The following is a 22817-nucleotide window of genomic DNA, read 5'->3' on the forward strand; positions in this document are numbered from 1 at the left end:
AGCTGTGCCTGGAAGGCTGCATCCCCACTGAAGTCTGACAGCCCTCAGCCTGTCAAAATAGACACACCAAGTTCCTTACTGAGCAATCATTTAAAAAAAAAATTAATGTTCTTTCTTCAGCAGCCTTATTTTACCACCCAGGAAGAGTCCCTAACCTGGTGCTTATTGCACACATGAGATATGCAGCTCTAAAACTTTGCTATTCCCGAGATTTGAATAGTTTAGCTATTTAATTCCCTTTTTTTTTTTGTTAATGCTATCCAAACTAATCATTCTAGTTTCTTCTATGAAGTATATGTCAAAAGCTGAATTAAAATATCAAAGAGAAGGTAAAGACAAATTAATATGAAAAGGACTTTCTCCGACGATAATCTAGTTCAAGGTGAGACTCTCAAGGGATCCAGTGGCAACCATCCTTCCACAATATCCCACCAGATAGGACTTTGCCCTTTGGCCAGCATATGTCAGGGCTCTGCATGAATCATCAGAAATTCCAGCAACCAGCAGAGTTCTGGAGCAAAGATCTGAATCTGTCAGCACCTGGGTTTACTGAGACAATGCTGCTACATGCCTCACTGACCACAGTTACATTCAAAACAAGAAGCTGTTCATCATTTATACCTCAGGCACTGACTCCTGCCAATTGGTATGTTTTTGCTCTGTCACTGTTCTTTTTGCAGGTGCTGTTGGACAATCAGTGAACAGGAAGAATGGTCAGGCAGGTGGGCAAGGTGCCACTTTCATATAGAAGATTTTCACTATACCCTGTTCAACATGAGCAGGGCCACAACTGCACTGCCCTGAAACCTTTACTAAGAGGGGTAATTTCTGCTTTTGTGGTTCTTTCACGGCACAGCAATTGGCCTGGGACATCATAACTGAGTTCACTCACACTACAGAGCTATTATGCCATCATGAGAACCAGTCTGAACTGCATCATTTCAAAGCCAGCCGGCCAAGTTAGAGGATGTTTCTCTGGCATCCTACAGACTCCAGCATCTCAAATACGGTATTTGAATACAAGATTATGTCACCTATTACAGACACATTGGATAACGTTCAAGCTGTTGAGAAGTAAGAGCAACTTGATCCCATTGGTCTTCCTGTATGAGCTTCTGAATTACTCACCATCATCCGGAAAGTGGTAAAATTATATTTATGACTACTACATAAAATTCAAACAAGACCTTTATTTACATTAGGTTTTCAAGCAGTGGGTGTTGCAACATACATAACAAAATTTCATACTACATTTTTTATAGGTAATCAGGTTGAAAAACTGATCTACAGAATCAATTTGTCAGAACTGGCTAAGCAGAAAATGTGTTAACTTGGCTTAAGAGTACTCTGTCAATTTTACATAATTTTCTATCGTTCAGAGTATTTCTGATGTCCTGGTTATAAAAACAGAATGCTCATGCAGGTTAATTTACAGTGAACTCTCTAGTAAATTTTATGTTCTTCACTTGTTCAGAAGAGCATATCAATACTCTCCCCACCTTGTCTCACAAAGCAAGTATGAGTCCAAATAGGGAGAAAACTCAGGAGATTTTTAACAAAAAACCAAAAAAAAACAAACAAAAAAAAAAGATTTAGCAAGGAGTCAGAACTTTCATTCTGTAACTAAGTGAATTAGAATCTCTCATTCTGTAGAAAAAAAAGTTGTACTGTAAAGATTAAGCAAGTTCTTTTATTTCATACTAGCATTACGCAGCAACCAATATGAGTGTCTAGGTAAACAGAGACTTTGTGAAATGTCTTGCTGCAAAGCTGACCAGTAATGCACACAAATGATAAAGTCATCAACTCTGCTTATTGCCAGAAAAAAAAAAAAAAAAAAGGCTTCAGGAGCAAATAACACTGATTCATACTGTACTGTGCTCAAGCACTAGTAAATAAAATCTATTAAATTACATGGGTGGAAAAAAATCCAGAGCAGCTTTGTTATCTTACTTGTGACACCTTATTTAAATTTCAGGCATTACTTCTTTATATCAGCATAAATATGTAGCCTTCTACAGGTTTTATGATGTGGTTACAGACATAAAAATGTTATAGTAGAAAGCAAGAGCTAGTTCAAGGAATTCCAGACTTTGAAATCAGCAAGATACAAAGCTAAAATTCATATGTTCCTTTTCAAGTTATGAATACTTTCACTAAAACATAAATATTTTAACATATATTATTTTTTTGACATTCAAAATTGTAAAGTCAATATGGCAGAATTATTGTTAAAAGCACATATTTACAAATATTCTTTTTTCCATACATAAAGTATTTGGCATAATTATAACAATCTTACTGCATACACAACTGTTTGCTTCTTTTTCACATAATGGTACACTCCTTATTAAAATTTACCAATTATGTACAAAAATACTTGAACATTTATTATAGAAAACTTCTATAACTACTGTCAACAGCTTGTAACTGCTGAAGGTTTAATTGAGAGAATATAAAAAAGTGGTCACTTTCTTCCAGTTAAACTATCAACAAATCAAACACAGCTAAGATTAACATGAGCTTCCCAACAAAAGAGGGAGAATATTTTTAACAATATGATTTAAAATGCAGTTCACACATCTGTTCCCAAGCACATTTAAACAGTCAATAAAAGAAAGAGGATACAAAACATACATACAGAAGGTGCTTTTTTTTTCTTTTCCCTCCACATTCCTATGTCTTGGAATTAGCTTTCCAGAGCTCTTCATCTGCCAGTCACTAAAATACAACCTAAGGCCAAACACCATTTTCAACAATAAAGATGATGGTGATGAACTCAAGCTAAAAAGCAAATCAAAAGCTTGGCTCCAATGGCTCATACACATCCAAGGAACTGTTCAGAATTTTTGCTAGATTTTTACAAAATTATTAATGACCTTTGCAATTAGCTTTTGAAATATATGGATTGTAAACCAGCCATTTGTATTTTTAAAAATTGGCTCATTTAGTGAATTGCCTTGATAATAGTCAGTATTGACTCTTGTACACAAGTTAAAGGAACAATTGAGTTGTACCTATTTCACACACAGATTGTATTTTAGGGTGAACTTTCAAGAACAGCAGAGAGCATTCACTAGAAAACTTCTAGCTTAAAAAAAAACCCCAAAACTAAAACAACAACAACAAAAAATACATTAACCGGAAGAATAAAAGTAAATTGCACCTCAAAAACGAAAAGGGATGTGTCACGTACATACACGAATGGCACAAAATTTTTTTGGGATTTCCCAGAATGGTGCTGTATGCTGAATGAAACACATGTATTTTTCCATCTTAAAAGTAACATAAGCCAAATGTGTGTTTCAAAAATTCCAAACCACATTCTTACAACAGTCCTCTGCTGTATAACTTGCATTTTATCTCAGTTTTGCCACATACATTTGAAATGACCAACCTGTTCATCAGGTAAGAGAAACAACTTTCAGCCTACTTGCAGAAACATCCTAGTCTACAGACTACTTTGTTAGAAAGCGTGCATTTATCTCTAGTAGTAAAGATCCAGTCAGTATATTCTGCATTTTGTAAGAAGCATTCAGCTAACTCAGATGAGAGTTGTAGGGTTTCAGACTTTTCAAATAAAAATAAAGTACAAATGAAAGCATTTATCAGTATTCACCACCATGAAATTTAAAAAAAATCCTCTCGTTCATGCTTCCTGTAATATCTGGCAACCTAAATTAGTAATTTCATTTCAAATGTGCAACATAATATTAATAAGCATTTTGAAATTACTCAAAAGAAAAGGTGGACAAAATATTAAAGTGCCTAACTAAATGACTTTTACCATTTTTAAAAAATATTATTTCTTAAACAGTAACGAATGTGTTGCAATTAAATATAAAAGTGGCTTCTCATAGCTGAGAGACTTTGCGGGGCAGAGGCCTGGGCCGGGGAACCTGCTCAGTCCTCCTGCTGCTGTTTTCCAGGTTGTTTGGCCGAACCAGCTGTGGCTTGGGTGGCAGTGCTGGGGGGTCTGCGGCAGGCGGGATGGAGAGGCTGTGAGGTAGAGGAACGGGGCGTTTCAAAGTCCGCTCATACACGCTGTAAGGTGGTGGGGTTTTGCTTTCTTTTCTCACAGGTTCCTCAGAAATGCTGTAGCTTGGGACAGTCACTGCTGGTTCGCTGCCTTGGCTTTCAAAGCCTGATGTTTCTGATGTGCTACATCGGCTGAGCGAAGAGATGCCGCTGCTGTAACTCCCTGACAGCGCCGGGGAGTTGGATATGAGCCCCGAGGAATGATACTCCACTGGAGATGGTGTGAATGATTGCACAGACCCCTGCTCAAAAGAAAAGGCAAAAGAAGAATTTACCTGGCACCCAGGAGAGAGTGTGTTTCTCTGCTTAGACTGAAAACATACATAGGTACAGCACATACAACTCTGAGCTTTGATAAACAGAAATGGTTGTGTCCCTGTTTAATCAAGACCTGGTAAGAAACTGATAAAAAGCTCATTTCAGTAGCGCCTGGGTAGTGGACATGCCAGTAATTCATATAAGTGGAAATAAAACTGCTTTTAAATGTTATCTTACTATCATAATACCCCGGAAAAATCTGGAAGTCTTTAGAATACAGCCTTAGTTTTCCCAGCTGGAAGTGGAATGCATCACTGGGCGCAGGGTATACCTGGGGGTATCCTGCCCCCTAACGCCAAAGCCCAGCCACTGCTGCTACTGCAGGCTCTCACATCCCAAATTCAGTTTCCAAAGCTTTTCCTCACAGCTTTTAGTGCATTGCTGTGCAGTGAAAAGTGCACTTACATCATGGCATCATTTCTGAGGGTACCATAAAACCAGTGTCAGGGGAGTAGCACAAAGCAGATATCAAGGTAAGAGCCACTGCTGGGTGCCAGCCCCCTTCTCTGCTGTTCCTGCTCCCATTTGGGGCAGCAGCAGAATGGCAGGAGATGACAGCATCACCACCCTTCCTCTCCCCCATCTCCCAGGTGTTCCTTAGACATACAAACACAACACATCACGTGTGCCTCAGGGACAAGGGCCACATGGAGGGCACAGGTGGCCAGAGGCTGCACCGGCAGCCTCACAGGTCAGTGAGGGATTGTGAGGGACCAGGAGCTGAGGGCCCAAGCAGCAACAACAGTGCTGATGACAAATAAAAGGCATGGACAATAAAGGCCTACCTAAAACCACTGAGCAGTTCTAGTCCAGTGAAGCAACTTCAACTGAAAATTGTCAAAGGTTAGCCCACACATTCCAAGTTAAAATTTTTTTGCAACATATCTACTTATGACTGGAGTCATCTGAGACAATCCTGACTTATTGGTCTCAAGCCTCAGGCTAAAAAAGGGATGGAGAAATCAAAATAAAGACAAATTTCTCACTCCCATTCTTGTTAGACTGGTTGATGCTCAGTTGCTCAGCTTGAGGTGAGAGTGGGAGCCATGCAAGAAGGGATGGGAGTGGAGGAGGAGAGGGGCAGGGGTGTACAGAGCTGGCTGTACTGACTTTATGCTGTTGAGATAAATTTAGTTATCCATCTAGGACTGGATCCACAGAGCACTGAAATCAATGGAGAAAAAAAAACTTCATTTATATCAGTGGGTTTTGTTCTAAGATAGTTTTCTCTGGTAGCTCACTGTTAGAAGAAAGGCTAAAATCTGAGCCCTGTGTGTTTCTGTGGAAAAGCAAAGTGAGTTTTATTTAAAGCTCAACACCTGGTGAAGACATTTCAGACTTTCTCTGGAGCCTGTTTAACTACTCATTTCATGTTCCATTCCTCTGTATGTGAGGAAGCTCCAACTGCACTCCTACTCCCACAAACACCCACGGTCAAGGCTTTCAAATAAATTATGTATTTGGCTCCAGTTCCAAGAACACTGGACACTTGGAATAAGTGATCATATATAAGATAAAGGACCTTTGCTTTTGTCATTCAGAACAATGGCAAATATGTAAAGCCTGCATGGGTAACCACTTAGTTCTGGTAAAACAGCACAGACTACTTTTACCAGTAGCAATAACAGTCTAGACATCAAAATAGTCTGGAAATTCATGGATGCTCAAAGTGAGATCCATCAGTTCTCAGAAGTATTTTGGGCCAGCATTGCTCTTCCAAGCAATAGAAAAGCATTTGTAAAATGCTTAAATTCTGTCCAGACCTATAGAAGAAGAATGTTAGGACAAGCTTCAAACATCCCTAAGAATCATCAGTGGTCATGCCAGTATGTGTCCATTAAAGATGAAAAGGAAGACTCACTAATCTTTGGACAAGATCCTAATGTTATAAAGAGCTTCCTAGGAAGCAATTAGGGCAAAACTTGGGATTGGTGCTCACTTGAGCAGAATGGTAATAGGACTATGGGGCACTCTGATGGTCAGCAGAATTGCTTTGTTATGAATTTGGACCACTGTGCAGACACAAGTTGTAATGTTACAGGCTTATGGGAAGGCAAACAGGACAATTAGTGTAGACTGGTAATTAGGGACCTCAAGGGGAAAGGAGATACTTTGGGGTGCTGGTCTCCTCCTTCAGGCAATATGTATCTCTGCAGTATTAGTTAGGCATTGGGTTGCTGAGGAGTTACTTTGGCAGGGCTGCTTCCCTCTCTCTTTGCATCTGAGTGCCTGAAACACTAGTCATGCTCCTTTCTATTTGCTCTCCTTCCATGTTGTTGACTCTTATATTTCTACCTGCAGAATCATCTCTGCTTCAATGGGGTGGCAGAGGCTATCCCCAAGACCAATGACAGGCACTCTGCCAGCACCAGGGTTTGCCTGGAATAAGCAGGCTGCATGTTTGTGTGCTCCAAAGCTGTGGAAAACACAGATTTCCCAGTCAAGTTTTCCGGAAAAAAAGCAGGTACCAGTATGTGGGTACCAACACATGCAAACATCTTGAAATAGAAATGAAATCTGCTCAGTTTAGCCTGGATCTTAAATTACTTTGGATGTTTAACTACCAGAGAAAAACCAGTGCTTATTCACAGCCTATGCTTAATGTGTCCTACTGGCAGATGTCAAACTACTTGCATCTTCTTACAACCGCCCTGGATCATCCTGCAGAGGAAAATAGGTATTAATGATTGAAGCAGGAAATACTGTCTAACGAGCCCTCTAATCTAACAGCTCTGAATGCTGGAAGAATAAAACCAATGGGTTGCACAACAGGTTTTCCTGGCACCTCCCCTTCTTCCATGATGGAGACAGAATACTGGTTTTTGTACAGCATATGATAAGAAAAAGAAAACATAATATAATCCCAAATAATGCACATTAAATATATACCATCTACCCCACAACACAAGATCTGTCTCACAAAGGCAATTCACTGCAATAAGACAGTACCTTCATTGGTGATCTTCCAGCAGGAGAAGGGGAAATGGAGACTATGTGTCTTGCTGGTGATGCTGCAAAGGTAGAAAGATTTCAGTGCACTTGTGGCATTACAATTTTCACTAAGAAATCTTTTTAAGTGGATAGTAGATCATTTGATACATAAACATAATCTCTAGTTCTCTTGGTTGATGGCTGTAAATAGTTTTAGAGATTTTGTTTATTTTGCTTTGTTCTCTGGATTATCTTGCAGTGCAACCAAGTAAAAAATTTCTGCATCTGCCTTTTCTGACAAATCTTATATCACTTTAAATTGATTTATAATCTATTAAATGATATCAAGTTAAAAAAAGAGTCAGTATAACAACTTTTCCCTTTTTGTTCTTAAGAAATATATTATGTATTTGTAAGTCAAATAAGGAAAATAGAAAATACATAATATACTTATATCAAACATTTACCTCCAAATATACTAGAAACATGACTGAACAAACTCAGAGGCTTAAGTATAATACACAAAATGTTTACTCGCTCCTTTTAAAACAATTATATTTATAGTATCACTTGAGCAGCCTTTCCTTTAAAAGGAAATTAATCTTTTGAAAGGCAAAATTATTATAGTAACTGACGTGCTTTCATGAATGCTGTGCATTTTCTGGCCAGTAAGATTCTTTGTGGTTAATGATCATTTCTGATTGCTAACCTCCAATTATCATAAAATCAAAAGACTAAATTTGATCATCCTTCCTCATACTAACATGAACTGTCTGAAACTGCTCATTCATTAGTGAAGGGGTGGAGTATTGGAAACTGCAGAGAACATTAATGAGATGAAAATACCCACAGAGGCAGTTCTACAGCCTTTCATGTAAGAAATCAAATAATAAGTTAACCTGCCCAAGAAGTTAAACATCAAACAAAGTGGAAAGAATCTAAGCCCTCACATACTGGAGCTTTACCCGAGATGTCCATTAACTCACCAGTCTGTGCAGGTCTTGGTGGTACAGGAGGAGATATAAGCTTTCCACTTTCTGATGTGTTTCTAGCTTCCTTCCCACTGTCCAGGCTCCAGCTGCTGGGGGTGGTGTTTACACCTGGAAGAGAATGAACAAACTGTCATAGGTATCAACACTTCCAGTTCTCTGGCTTGCTTTTATCCATGAGTGTAAAAACAGACAGAATGCAAGTGCCTAACAACATCTGCACTTACAAAGCTCTTAAACAGCAGCCATCAATGTCATGGATGCCTGATGGATGCCCCTGGCCCTCAGGTCAGTTTGTGACCAGCAGTGGCAGCCATCAACAGCAGCAGCAGCTGAGATTGCGCTCTGGTGTGCTGCAAATCCAGCCACAAAGGGAGATAAGCTTGAAGACTTTTAATGTAATCAGTTTATCTTTGCACCAGACTCCTATTTAGAGGTTTCCAGGCAGAAGGGAATAGACCATTCATAAACTGTTCCCATTAACTCATTTTATATACAGAAGGGACTAGAGAAAGAAACTCTCCAAATTCCTGTCGACCTCCTTCATAAAGATTTCTGTGCTAACATTCCTGTGTTGCTGCATAGACTACAAATCCAGAATTGAAAGAAGGTGGAAAGAAGGGTGAAAAATGTGTACAGAAAATTTCTGTACACTTTGTATCTGTGGTCAAGGATCTCTGCTTGATTATGTAAATTGACTACCACCTTGACATGCATAAAAGTGGGTGTTTTCTTTGTCTGTTACCCTGATCAAATTCTATGATTTTAACTGAATGATCTCATAAGGTCTGGAAAATCTTCCTTGATAGAACTGGATTATCTCATGTCATCAAGATGTCACCAATACTGGAAAGAAGTCAGACAGAAGGAGAGGGCATTTAACATGGGCAGGACAAGAGCTAATTTGAAAAATACAACTCTCATTACATTTCCTAAAAAACAAAAAAAGGAGTTGAAAATAACCGCTTCAAACCTTCCATTCATTTCCCAAATACTCCACCAAAAAATCCCCCACCTTCAAAAGCCTCAAACCTCTTGCTTTGCCATGACACTTTCCTTCTTGTTCACTTGTTTCAATTGTGAGTAGAGAATCACATGCAAGGACCCTGTGTTTATTTAGAAAGATGAAATGAAAAAGCAAAGTATTGCTGCTAACTGATGGCATCAATTATCACTATTGTAGCAACTCTGAGAGGTCTCAGGACTGCAAACCCACTACACACTGGACTTAATACAATAACTACAGTAAAAATAACACTGATCTCATATGTGAAACAATATTGTTACAGTATAATTACACTTTAGTTGACCCTGTGACCAATGAACAGAATAATCTATTTTCTAGAGGATCATTTTGCTTTGTTATTGCCAAAATAGGCAATATAGTATTTGCTTTTTAATGCAAGCTGTCACCCAGCATGGCTTTGTCCTCATCCTAAAAATCACCTGGCACCAGATCTAGGTACTTCAAATATCTGAATCTCTTGACAAGCCAATTTTTTTTTCTTTTAAGTCATCCAAGCAGTCAGTTTTTTGGACTGCTAAAACCTTCAGGAGAGAATACTTCATTCTAACAATTCTGTGATGTGCTTGGCTGCATGGGCCAGTGGAAAAGTTTTGCTATTTCCATGTTAAATTATTTCATATGTTTTTCAGCCCTGTGAAAAAATTCCACCTGTGTTTTCATAAAAATGTAAACCCAAAATTACCTACAAAACCCAGCTTTTATTAAAGAAAATCTGCTTCCTGGTCAGTACTTATTACAGTATATTATTAAAATAGTTATTTTTCTATACATTTATTTTACTGTATCCTTTATTCAGCATACCACAAAGGTAGCATAAGGAAATGATGGAGAACATTATTGATGTGAGGCACATAATGAAATCATGGCAAACAATTACTATGCCAACAATATTTGATTTCCCCATGTGCAAAATTATAAGAGGCAATATTTTTTCTATGGAAATACACATATTTCTCATTTACACTAATTAAAAACAAAATCCCCAAAATGCAAGAAACCACAAATTGGTGTTTTCAATCCAAGTGTAATCAGAAGCACACTGAGTTATATTTGATAAATGGGACTTGCAGGTACCAAATTTCAGGATTCTGTCCATCTCTTTACCTTCCTTTTGCCCCATTCTCCAGATCTGGCTTTTCCCCACATATGTCTCTCTTGAGAAGCAGAAAGGACAGGTCTCACAGGCAGCCTGATGAAACCTGCTGCTCCATCATCCCTCCTGCAAACTTCTGGGCCTTATTTGAGTGCAAAATTCAGTCCTCCCCTCTTTGACAAAGTGTTTTGACACTTAGATTTATTAGCATAATTTATTTAGTTGGTTAGAATGTTTTGACACTTGGAGATGACAGTAAGCACTCAAAAGAACAGGCACTCTACAGGAACATGGTGGACTAATTACGTTTTCATTCTTCAAAGATTGGCATGTTGTAGCATGTCTGCTTACCTTTGTCAGAGCCAGGCAGATTGGAATCACTTCGTGGCAAAGCACCATCTCCAATATGATTAAACACCATTCTCTGTAAATTGAGAACAGCATGGTTTACACATAGCTCCTGCTGTATTTCAGTAGCCGTCAAGAAAACAAATATATTTTTGTTATTATCCTCCCCCATGCCCAGGTCTGCTTAGGAGGCAGAGTGATAAACATCACATAAGAACATAAACAGTTTAATTTAAGTATGTGTATACAGATAGGGAGTAGACTAGTTTTCTGAGGATTGTACACACAGAAATTGGAGGGAGGATTATTATGTACTGAGTTCTGACAGTTTCCAGCACCTTAAAAAACATAGAAAATGCTCATTCCTAAAGGCATATCTTAATAGATTACTTAAAATAATTGCAATAATTTCATTACAGAATCAGGATCTGAACAAGATAATATTCAAGTTATGGCTGTTACCTAAGAAAAGCATTATGTATTGTTTTCCAACCCTGACTTTTTTTGATAGCAATCTTCTTACTTCTCTTGTGCATAAGAGCTGACCCATAAAGCATGTTTGTCTTTAATTTTCTTAAGGTCCATTTTGTTTACAAATCACAGTAAATGTATGAAAAAAAATTCCACCATTGATTTCGTTTGGCAGCATTCAAATAATCCATGGGTCACTAGTTTGTCTTGAAAACATATATAAACAGCATACAGTTAATCCTACAAATAATTCAGACATACTTTCCAGAGGAAATGGCAACAGATAAACATGCAGTTTTTTCTTACTTTTTTTTTTCCTTAAAAGCAAGATCAGATAATCAGTGAAATCCAAATGAAATCCTATTATTGTGTCTCTTTCCAGTGTTCACAGAGCACTGTGCCAAGTTGGTGAGGCACTATGCTGGGGTTCCACAAGATGGCAAACCCAGCTGCAAACCAATCATCATTGATCTAATATGTTGCAGCTTTGTGTTACAAAGTGAGGAACAAATACTTAAGCTCAATTCAACTTCACATTAAACATCTCAGAGACAGAATGCTTTTGGTACACTTTGAGCTACAGTAGGTGTGCTATATGTCATATGAGAATCATTCTGGGTCAGGCAATATCTGTTTTCCTGGTGTTACCATTAAACTGAGGTGTTAAACCCACATCTGTACTCTGATGTGACAAAGAGTGTGACCATATGCTCCTGCCTGGTCTGGATTGAGCGTCCACTGCCTAGTGAGTCTGCAGTGCACGAGGATGTGATGGACAAGTGTTGAAGTCCATTTTCTGTTGCAAGGGTAAAGAGCAACAGCTGAAAAAGCAACTGAAATTGGAGGAGATAAAGAGACAAAAGCTGAATGAAATACAAAGAAACAAAGACATACTAAAAAGAATGAGATAAAAAACCATATGGAAGAACAAGAGCAATCACAGGATGTTTAATGACACACAAATAAAAACCCCAAAAATGTGAAATTCAAAAAGCTTCAATAGGAAGAATAATAACGCAAAAAACTAAGGAGGCTTGTTGACCAGTCAATGACAGCAGCCATTCCTCTTCAGAGTATGGGAAGAGCTGGAGAGACACTGTACAACCATTCAGCCAGAGATCACAAAGCAAGCACAAATGGATGTTGACTAAAAACAGCTGTACATAACCTTGAGCATCAATTTCAATGAGGAAGCGGATGAAGTACTGCTGTGGTCTTGTTCTGTGAAGTCCATCAAACTTCCTTAAATAAGGTAGCTATGGCTTGAAAGACTTGAAGTTCAGGACTTTGCCTGTGAATATCACCTCTCCTGGCTGAAACACTAATGTGAAAATTGCTTTCATCAAGCTGTATGTAACAAAATAATTCATAAATGGGTGGTCATTTCCTCTCAGTGTGAAGCTCCAACCAACGCTGTTGAAGTGGTGTTAGAATGAAAGGAGGAAGGACAAGGAACAGTTTGAGCAGCTAACTTTAAATAAGAGTTGCAGGTATCTCTAAGATATCTCCTTACAATTGTCCTGAGGAATTCTTTCCCCCTTCTTTATCAGAAGGCAGAGAATCAGGATTTTGTTTCTGATCACAGTCCATTTTTACGGCTGAGGGAATGTCAGAGAAAGAAATTTCACCTTTCTCTGGAAAGATATATCCTTATTTACAGTTATAAGGGCAGAAAGAAACCGTCAGACTTTCTCATCTTTGAAATATACTTCACTGTATGAGCAAGAAGATTTTCTACTTACCCTCTCATGGGACACTGAGGGTAGAGACAGACTGGGAGACTTTCCTGCTGGGCGAGTCTCAGAGAGAGCGGAGACTGGGCCTACGAGCTCCTCAGCCTCCCTTATGCAATCTCGGATAGAGTGGGGGACAGAAGTCGCATTCCACTTGGCAAAGCAAGAGTTTGTAGTCTGGGAGCAAAAACGGGATAATTTTTCTTTGCGGCAAACTGTAAAACCGCTTTATTTAAAGAGCATCTCCTGATCTTTCCTGTCTGCTGTTTTGGCTCCACTACCACTGACGAAGCACACAGCAGATCATCTGCTCTAAGTAGTTCCTGAGAAGTGTCCTTAAGTCTGGCTAAGCCTCAGTATTACTTCTTAAGCCCTCAGGTAATAGTATGAGGACTTAAACAGAAAAGAGATTAAAAGGTAAATCAAGAGCCAATTCAATAACCAAAGAAACAAGGGACAAGAAAAGAGCTAGTTAGAAATCAATAAATAATTTCTATAATAAAGAATCCTGGAGCTGGTTTTTGTCAGTGGTAAAACTTCTGAAAGACACAAGAGTGTTGAAAGGACAGCTTTTAACACCGTATGTATGTTCTCATCTTTTTCAGCTTCAGCAAGAGGTGCATTGTGTGATGGCAGGGATTAAAACAGCAGCTGTGTTAAAGAAAAGCACTTTGGGAAAATAGGTCCATTAAGAAGAAAAGATGAAATAAGGACTCAGTATTGGCCAACTTACCAAGTTCATGTTGAATTTCAGAATACTCAAAAACCACACATTTCATACAGACCCGTCTAACAGTATTTTAAGGCAAGAACACAATACATTGTTTTCTCTGGTGTAACAAAATACAATTTTTTTCTGAAACTACATTGGAAAATAGGAATTGCCACATGGAATGAGTTATTATCTCACAGTGGCTACAATTAGATTTCTGAGAAGGAAAGAAAGGGGAGCTCAACAAGGACAACTGAAATGATAAGAGTTTTTAATTCTTTGTCTTCTTCCCCAGATTGAACAAATGCTTGTTGTTCCACACAAGCAGGCCGTGTCATCTGGTAAATCTCTGCATCTCTCTCTCACTTCAGTAAGTAAATGTAAAGAAACAGACCTACACCTAAAGAAATCAAGCAGAAATGTGACCAAGCACTATGTACTCTATTCACATCTCTTACATCTAAAATATTTAAGAGTATTTGCTTATAAAACCATTAAAAATCCCTTGAGAAGTTACAACAGTGAACAGACACTGAATCTGCTCAAAGTTCAGCATGCACCTTTATTGTCTTCTTAACTATCTGTGCTCCGAGGATTCCCAACAAACTTCTTACCTGAGAAGTTTCCAAAGGAGTCGGGTAGATGGCACTGCAGGGCCTCTCTCTAGGAGACAGGCAAGAGTTTTCTCGGGAATGCTTATGTTTGTCAGACAGCAGAGGAGAAGCTAGAATATAAATGTGTCTAGTGATTAAATTCATGCAGTGAAACTCAAGACATTTCAATTCTATGCTTATGACAAAAAAATCCTCTGTCTCTAATGATTCAGATTCCCAAAGTAATTGGCTAAATATGATGTCTGACCAGTGACATCATGCAGAAATTCAGCTGTGTAACATATCAAGAGTCATTTAATATAGTTTACCACAGCAGAGAAGCACTGACCTCTGGCACTGGATGGAGCAGAACTGGTCACGTTAGGTGAAGCAGAATGAGTAGAACTCAGGCTTGAGGTAGATGGACTAGGCTGTGTATAGAAGAGATGTTGTTGTTACCAGATCACATTTACTGGTTTGGAAAACAAAAATTTATGGCATACATTTCACTAGAACAAAAACTTTAACTTCTTATCAGTAATTCAAAATAGCAAATCAGTATAAAGAGCCTTAATGTAACTACACAAAGATGTAACCAAATACCACATAAATAGAAATGTAATTAATACAGTAAAATAATTACCACAATGTAACAACTGTACTGTAGAAAAGTCTATGCACTGTCAGATCACTTTGTATCATAGTCCATTGCTACTTACTACATTTGTAAAAAACTAATACTAGAATTTAAACAAGAGAAAACAGTTACATAAAAAAATATTTCTAAGTGAATGAGTTTAACATCTCACTTAAAGATTTGGTTTTTAAAAGAAACATTAGCAATAGTTATGAGATTTCTGAATGAAATAATAGAAGAATTAATTTAGTAAATAGCCTTGTAAGAAAGATTCTGTACAATTTGAAGAATGACAATAAATTATACCTGCATGTTAAAAACTTCATCTGAGCTTTCTGATTGCCCAGTGATGTTGCTGACTTCAGCAGAAGCTTGGGATGACAGTGATGAGGAAGAATAGCGATTGACGGCTGGGTAACTCAAGGGGCTATTATAAGAATAATGAAATATAAAATGGTTAAGTCTAATTGTCAGTCATAATTTTTCATGTGAGAACAGCACATGTTTATTAATCTTTAACTGGGGGAGGGAAAAGAAAGAGAAAGAAGGAGAGAGAATACATATACCAGCTATTCAAGGCTGAACACACTTCAGCCAGACCACACAAGAAAGCATGTGCATAAAAGAAGTATTTATGGGTCATCTTCCACAGGTAGCAAAAATATGTGATTACTAATAATTAACTTGCCTGCGTCGTGGTATTACCCTGGCAGCATCAGGGCTCATAGAAACAGGTATGGAATTCCGGCATACACGAGGACTTCCATTTGGGAAATGAACAGGGCTAGCTTGTACACAGGCAGAAAAGTCCTGGTGAGTTATTAAAAGAAGATTAATTAAAATTAACATAATATCTTAAGCATTTAATAAGATACGGATACGTAGATAACAACATATAAATGTAGTTACATGGTATTTTGGATCAGCTTCATCATTAATAAGAAAAATATTTTAACTTTTCACTAATGATAGTAAAATGCTACTATTAGTAAAATGTGACTACTTTTCTCTGCATGGTATGGGAAGTTTATGTTTCTCTTTGCTTTGTGGCACTGCAAAAAGGCTACAAAGGGCTACAAGCTGTAATGGGGACAAACAACCAAAAGATGTCACTGTTTATTGCTTGGGAAAATGTACCAACCCTTAATGCAGCTGAACAGTCTTCTGTTCTATCCTTGTACCTGCTCGTGTGAGTACCTGTATTCCCAAGCTTGACTTCATCACAAAGAACTGATCCACCAGCTTTTTGTGCAACGGCCTCATGTCCTGTGGCACCACCTTCTCATGCACCGCCAAGCCAAATTCTAGAATCTGGGCCTGCAGAAAGGGAAAAAATATTTTGATGCATTTTCTTTAAGCTCTCATCATCAATTAGGATACCAAAAAAAAAATCTAACACCTATCTAAATCTCTGAAAGACCTGTAACCAAAAAAGGACTAGGACCAAAAGTGTGCAGGAGGATTTATCACCTCTTCCCGTTCAACTTTCGAGAAGGTTTCACCTATGCAAATTCAACTGTAATACTAAAAAATACTACAGATAACATAGTGAAAAATCTGATTTAATGGGAACTTTACAAAGGAGCAGTTCTAAACCCTAAATAAAAGCCATTTTCTACAAGAACAGTTGTAAAAAGCATGAAACTACAGCAATGGTCAAATCCAACAGAAACTCTGTAATATATTGGCAATGAAGTCCATGGTCCCCCATCTTATTTCAACTCCCCAGAGACCTCCATAAGTGCTGGCCTGATGTATAGTCTTGACACAAGGCATGACATGCTTCATACTTACAGTGCTAAAACCTTAATCTCGCTCAAATTTGGTCACATGCATTCAAAATATTGAATTGGTTACATGAGGAATCAGATAAACTCAGATTTAAAAACAAAATAGCTAGGGTGTGCTGTAATATCTTTGGATGAGAGCTCCTGGCTGATGTTTTCAGGCAGCCTGCGATCAGGCACGCAGATGTACAGCATCCCTGACCTGGGGTCAGGACTGCAGCACATCCATCCACACACACAGCCATGCCAGCCCTTCCCAATGCTCTGTGTTAAATCAGCTCTGGGTGCCAGAGAGGGTTGAGCTGCTATTGCTTGGAACCCACATTTTTGTTACAGGAAGCTATAAACTCCAGTTTTATATTGTAAACATTAGTGAGATTAAGCACAGCTTGAAAAAGTTAAATTATAATGTCAATTACTATGCATTGTCTAAGTGAAACTAAAGTGAGGTCAGTGAATCTGTTCTGATTTATACTGTCTGAGGACCTGCTGATCTGACCAAAAGATCCCACAATGCTGATGAAAAATGGAATTTCCATCTTGCCAAATTCTAAGCTGGCAATAAAATTTGAAACTTCAACCTGCTGCATAGAACAAAAATAGATAAATGCCAATTAAAAAACCTGAAATATTAGTAAGATCTTTGATTTAAAAATATTCAGCATTTTCAAAAAAAAACTTCATATTTGAGGCTGGTAGGTGATTGGCTTATAAATGAATGGAGAAATAATACAAAAAACATATAACGCATAGAATACTCATATGCTTAATTTGATCATTTGTGTTTATCTTACTGCCTACCCACTTTGCCAATTAGTACTAGATATCTTTCATTGCAATAAGATTTTGAATGCTTTTTTGCTCTTACAGCAAACCTTGTAGTGAAAATATTTCCTGTAATATTGGTAAAATACAAATATATGCTAAAGCCATCAAATGTTTCAATGAAATAATGTTTATTCTGTTGTAGTGATAAAATATTCTGTGCAAATATTTGTATATGAGCGTGACAAGACAGGACTCTCACTCAACTTTTATTTTACACAAACCAGTTTGAAGTGATTAAGTTGATGATGGAAAGGACTAGGGAAAATATATTAGCATGGCCCAGAAACCTGCTTGTATAGAAAGCTACTCTCTACTTGGAATCTAACTGAGAAAACACTGAAGACCACAGGGCAGTTATTAACCTCTGATATTTTTTATTTTATTTGGGGACATTTTTAGCTAGAACAGCTGAACAGGCCATCTTGTCAGTCTTTTCCCCACTTTACCTGCTCGAGTGTAAGTTCTCTTAAGCGTGTGATCTTCTCTCCATCTTCTGGATGGTTCAAGATGTATTCTTTGACAAAGAATGCCTAAACACAATAAATTACAAAGCAAAACAAAGTGAAGTAAAAACACACCACTTTTATTTATCTTTTTTTAAAAAACAAGTTTCTAGATAACATTTTCGAATGTTTTCTAAGTTCCTTTGAACTGCAATAATTGATAATACATGTTAAATAAGTAATTAATCATGTAGTCATTGGTGGAGACCATTGGCAAAAAAATGTAGCCACTAGTGAATAGATAGGTTTAACATTTGAAATATGAAGGTGCTGAAATATGAAGCTTCTTCCACATCAGAAAAGAAAAAACAATACAGGAAATAATTGAAAGAGAAAAAAGAGGGAAGAAGGAAGACAGAATCAAGAAGGCAGCAGATGGTCAAAGGACACTTTTAAAAAGTTGGAAGTTGCCTGAAGGGAAGGAAGATAATGGTAAAGACATGGTCACTCTTACCTCAAGACCAAATGCTCCAAGAGTGACTGAACTTTGAACTTTGTACAGATCAGACGGGAAAAGCAGGTGAAATGGAAAAGCATTTACAGAAAACGGGATAACAAGAAAGGTAGAAGATAAGAACTGGCAAAACAACAAGTAGACATATAAAGACTGAAAAATGGACATGCAAAGAGAAGAATTAGAGAAAAATGGAAGAAAAAAAAAGCCTCGCAATTATTGCTAACAGTTTTGATGTTTACAAAATGAATTGCTGAAAAGTCCTATTTTAATACAGTGAGAGACAGAGGGCAGAAGGGAATCGAAACACGAACACTGTCTAAGAGACCAAGAATTACAGCCAACGACAATAATGAGGAGCAAGCTAGAACCTTTGATATGCTTGTGAAGAATGGAAGCTGTGCAGAGACACTGAGCTAGCTCTGACAGTGCTAATTCAAACCAGACATAGTTCTGACGTGACTGTATTTCTCCAGGGACTCCCTTCATCTTGCTTCACTATGCTAAACAGTTTTGTTGTTTAAAGGCAGTTAGAAAACATAAAAAATGTTACTGCTTTGCTTCAGTCTCACAATTTTCATAAGACTGCAGTTTTGATGACAGATTCTAATACTATACTGGACACAATTTCTTGTAGTTTAAATAAGATGCAGTTTTTCCAAATTTAACACTGTTGAGTGAACACTGAATCTCTCTGCCTTTGAGACAAGTGGACAGAATGTTATTCAAATTGACATTTTCAAAGGAAAAACCAGCAGACTCAAGTATCTCATAAGACTATTAGGAGAAAGAGAAAAATCAAGTTTGGCTGCAAAAAAACCCCCAACTTCTTTCTTTTTACTGAAGTTTCATAATTCTACAGAATTCTGTATAAATACAGCATCCCAAACTTTTAAGGTTTTCCTAATGTGATTCAAAAATTATTATTATAAGGAACAACTGTTAGAAACAAATCCAGTGTTAGACATTTCTAAATTGTATTTATTTTTTTAAATGCCTTTCCCCACTCCTCCCAAAATAGCTTTTCTAAAAACTTGGAGAAGAGATACAAGAAGGATCAAGAAAATTATGATTCTTTAAGATAATGAACTTCTTGTTGAGAATTTATGTGTGTGTATATATATATATATATATATGTATATATATATAAAAAATAAAATATATATGCATATATATATACATACACACACATGCATATAAAAACTAGAAGGTCAGGACAAAAAAGTAAATTTGTTAGTTGGCCAAAGTACCTCCTAAGCCAGAATAGGCAGTGTATTATAACAATTTACTTATAATTAACTGGTTAATTGAAAATTTCCAAAAAAATCACTGAAAAATGCAGGGTTAATTGTGAATTGAGTCATCTCTGGAGTAAGCTTATGGTACTATCTAGAGCAAAATGGTTATTTCAATAAACCACGTTGTTAACATTACCTAACCCAAAACTGCAATATAGGTATAATTGCAACGATTATTCATACAAACTTTCTGTCCTTAATTCATACAGAGGAGCTGCATCTGTACAGGGAAATTGGATTTTTAATACACAGAAAGTAAATTGCTTACCTCTTGGTATCTAGCAACTCCACCATTAACTGCTGCATCAATGACCCCATTTAGACACATTGTGAGAGGGTTAACGTTCTGCATCTGTCGAGTTTGACACTGACTAATCAGTGTTCTTAACTGCTGGTTCTTATTTTCTAAAACTTCAATAGCATTCTCAAGGGGACTCATTTCCACCTGAAACATGAGTGAGAAGCATTGCAACAACTTAATCTTCAGTTGAAAGATGAAATATATGGCAGGTAATTTTTGATTTCTTAACATAAAACAGTATTATTCTATGTCCTAGAGTAGTTTGAGAGACAAAGTACTTCTCAGCTGGGGGAGAGATTTGATTTTATCATGCAATCAATGATCAAAATAATCAACTGTCACTCTTGTAGATTCATTATTTGACCTTGAGAGATGACCCAGCCGCTGTTGCAAAACATAAACATACTTTCAGCCAGTGGTGGAACTCTTAGAATACACAATTGAACCATCCTTGGTAATTACCTAAAAGAGGCTTGGGGTCAGGGAGCTTAATCACTTTAAGGGTACAGAGCAGAGCTGAAGTATTGTGAGTGTGTTTCCCCATCCAAAGTGAAGGTACCAATGAGACTATGGATCAGGAATTTGAATGCAAGCTTTGAGCTAAAATGATGATCAAGTTATAGTCAAAGGCAGCCTTGAGCAGGATGTGTCTCTCAACTCTCAAGGGTGGGGAAGTTCTTTCACAGGTAGCGTGAACTGCTAAAAAACAAAAGCTGAGCGATGGGAAGAGTACATGCTTGCAGCTGCAATAATTTACCAAAATACACAAGCGCAAATCCGAGTCATGACCTCGTACATGCCCAGTAAAAATTATTACACTTTACTTTTGTAAATGGTGACTGTAATGGCAAAATGCTAGTAAACTGAAGGTCTTCATATCAGTGGTCATACTAACCTAGTAAAGACACAGCAGGAGTCAACTAACAAAATTTCTCATGTCACACACACATTTTGATTTTACTAAACTCCACCTTTGGTTTTCTACAGGAGAATATCAAGATGGTGACATTTTCCTGCTATTATAAAAGAAAAACACAGCAAAGTTTTAGAGAAAATCAATTGTACTATGGTATCCTTATGTTTAATGGGATTATTGTAAGACTAGCTTTGACAAGAAGGAAAATAGTTACATGTGCTATCTATACTCCAGGACTCAGCAATTGACCAATTATTTAGAGATATTTATAGGATGAGTACTCCTCCAAATATATCTGGAATCTATTTAAGGATTTTTTAAATAATAGAACAAGCAAGGAGAGGAACTTCCAATGTGTCAATAGCAGAATGGTAAATTTGACCCTATTCCTACAGGTTCTGTTCAGCAGCTCATGGAATTTATTATAGTACAAGAGCTTGAAGAATGTTTACTTTTCAAGGATACATTAAGCTATAGATATTTTAAGTATTAAATGTTACATGGTGCTGAGTTTTAAGGAGGTAATTTACTGACATCAAATGTTGCCTTTGGGCGTCCATTATTGTTCTCATCTTCTTTTTCCTCAGCTGTTTAAATGAATCCTAAGGGTAGTTCTTAAAAATACTTTTCAAGACAAGAGAAATCAGATAACTTGATATACTTTGTAAATAATTTTGTTGTAGCTACCTTGAGACCTTGGTCAAAGAAATTACATATGTGTAATAAATGCTAAAGCAGTTAATTGAATAACATACGATTAAGGAAATAAACCAAGCCACAATATGTATTGACATGAGTCTCATACTCACCACTTCACGTTTTTCTACTTCAAACCAACGAGATATTCCAGGTAAACTCTGCACCAAGATCAGTGTGGTTCTCTCTACCCATAGACTCTAAAATATACAAAAGCAATTTATTTCCTTATTTGACTTTGTATCTTCTTTAATTATTACCAGTTTCCTTTATTAACACCTTCACTAAAGTAACAGTACATTAAAAAATACTAACATCCAAATTCTACTGAAATGTCTACCCCATAAGTCAATAACACTCACTTTTTTCTTACTTTCTAGGTCCTACTACTAAGCAGTAATTTCTGCTGATTCTTCACTCTTAAATTTTATTATATGTTGTCCCCAAATCTCCAAAAGTCACTCACAACTGCATTGGTATTTTAATATTTCTTTTCTGATCTAACATCTGAGAAGAACAAGAGTTCAGAAGCAGAACAACTTACAGATCAGAGAGCATGATCAGGTCTCCTTTGAGAAGCCCTGTTCAAGATTCCAGAATGCATAGCTGATGGGATACTCAAATATCATACTGGTAAACATTTTGTGCCAGGGTTTGTAGAATGACAAATCAACACACAGTGTTGCTTACACAAAGAATATATGTAGCTGTACAGTTAAAACAAAGCTCAAACATACATCAGAAGACAACAGTGACTCAATTTAGCCAATTTATTATCCTTACAGTTTTTTCTTCTAAATTTATAACAAAATTATTTTGGGATAACTCTTTTTTGCCAGTCTGAATACCAGAATATATTCAGCACCAGGATGTGCTTCTAGTGGGTAAGAATTAAAATTACACCAATAGATGAATTTTCACTGTGACATTTCTAGTAGGAGGAACAGAAGGGATTTACCTATTAGAGAAGGAACTATTTCTTTTCCCTGAGACAGTCTTTAAGTTCAGAGGTAGTTTTGAGTCTTGATATCATAGGAACAGGTCATTATGCTGCAGTTCAGTCAAAACTGTCTCTCCCTTGCTCTAAAGAGAGATAGCTTTGGGCAATCCAAGCCATACCCCCGACCACATCCTTAAAAATGTT

The 22817-nt window shown here is 37.2% G+C and overlaps 1 protein-coding gene across 5 annotated transcripts in view; it reads right to left on the reverse strand.

The window, feature by feature from the left end:
• Window positions 1–626: 626 nt before the first annotated feature.
• DOCK4 (dedicator of cytokinesis 4) overlaps window positions 627–22817 on the reverse strand; it is a 226165-nt gene continuing 203974 nt past the window's right edge. For 3 of the 5 annotated variants that reach the window (XM_030959365.1, XM_030959364.1, XM_030959368.1), the window contains 13 exons: window positions 21787–21873; window positions 20029–20205; window positions 17952–18035; window positions 16088–16207; window positions 15579–15700; window positions 15197–15317; window positions 14603–14684; window positions 14275–14384; window positions 12958–13125; window positions 10748–10820; window positions 8274–8387; window positions 7306–7367; window positions 627–4280 (listed from right to left, as the gene is read on the reverse strand). In XM_030959365.1, coding sequence (XP_030815225.1) covers window positions 3855–4280; window positions 7306–7367; window positions 8274–8387; window positions 10748–10820; window positions 12958–13125; window positions 14275–14384; window positions 14603–14684; window positions 15197–15317; window positions 15579–15700; window positions 16088–16207; window positions 17952–18035; window positions 20029–20205; window positions 21787–21873 — 1746 coding nt within the window. In that variant the 3' untranslated portion in view covers window positions 627–3854. The remainder of the gene's footprint in view (window positions 4281–7305; window positions 7368–8273; window positions 8388–10747; window positions 10821–12957; window positions 13126–14274; window positions 14385–14602; window positions 14685–15196; window positions 15318–15578; window positions 15701–16087; window positions 16208–17951; window positions 18036–20028; window positions 20206–21786; window positions 21874–22817) is intronic. The other 2 variants (XM_030959367.1, XM_030959366.1) reach the window with 1 other exon arrangement.

Source organism: Camarhynchus parvulus, chromosome 1A (assembly GCF_901933205.1).
Source record: "Camarhynchus parvulus chromosome 1A, STF_HiC, whole genome shotgun sequence".
Lineage (NCBI taxonomy): Eukaryota > Metazoa > Chordata > Aves > Passeriformes > Thraupidae > Camarhynchus > Camarhynchus parvulus.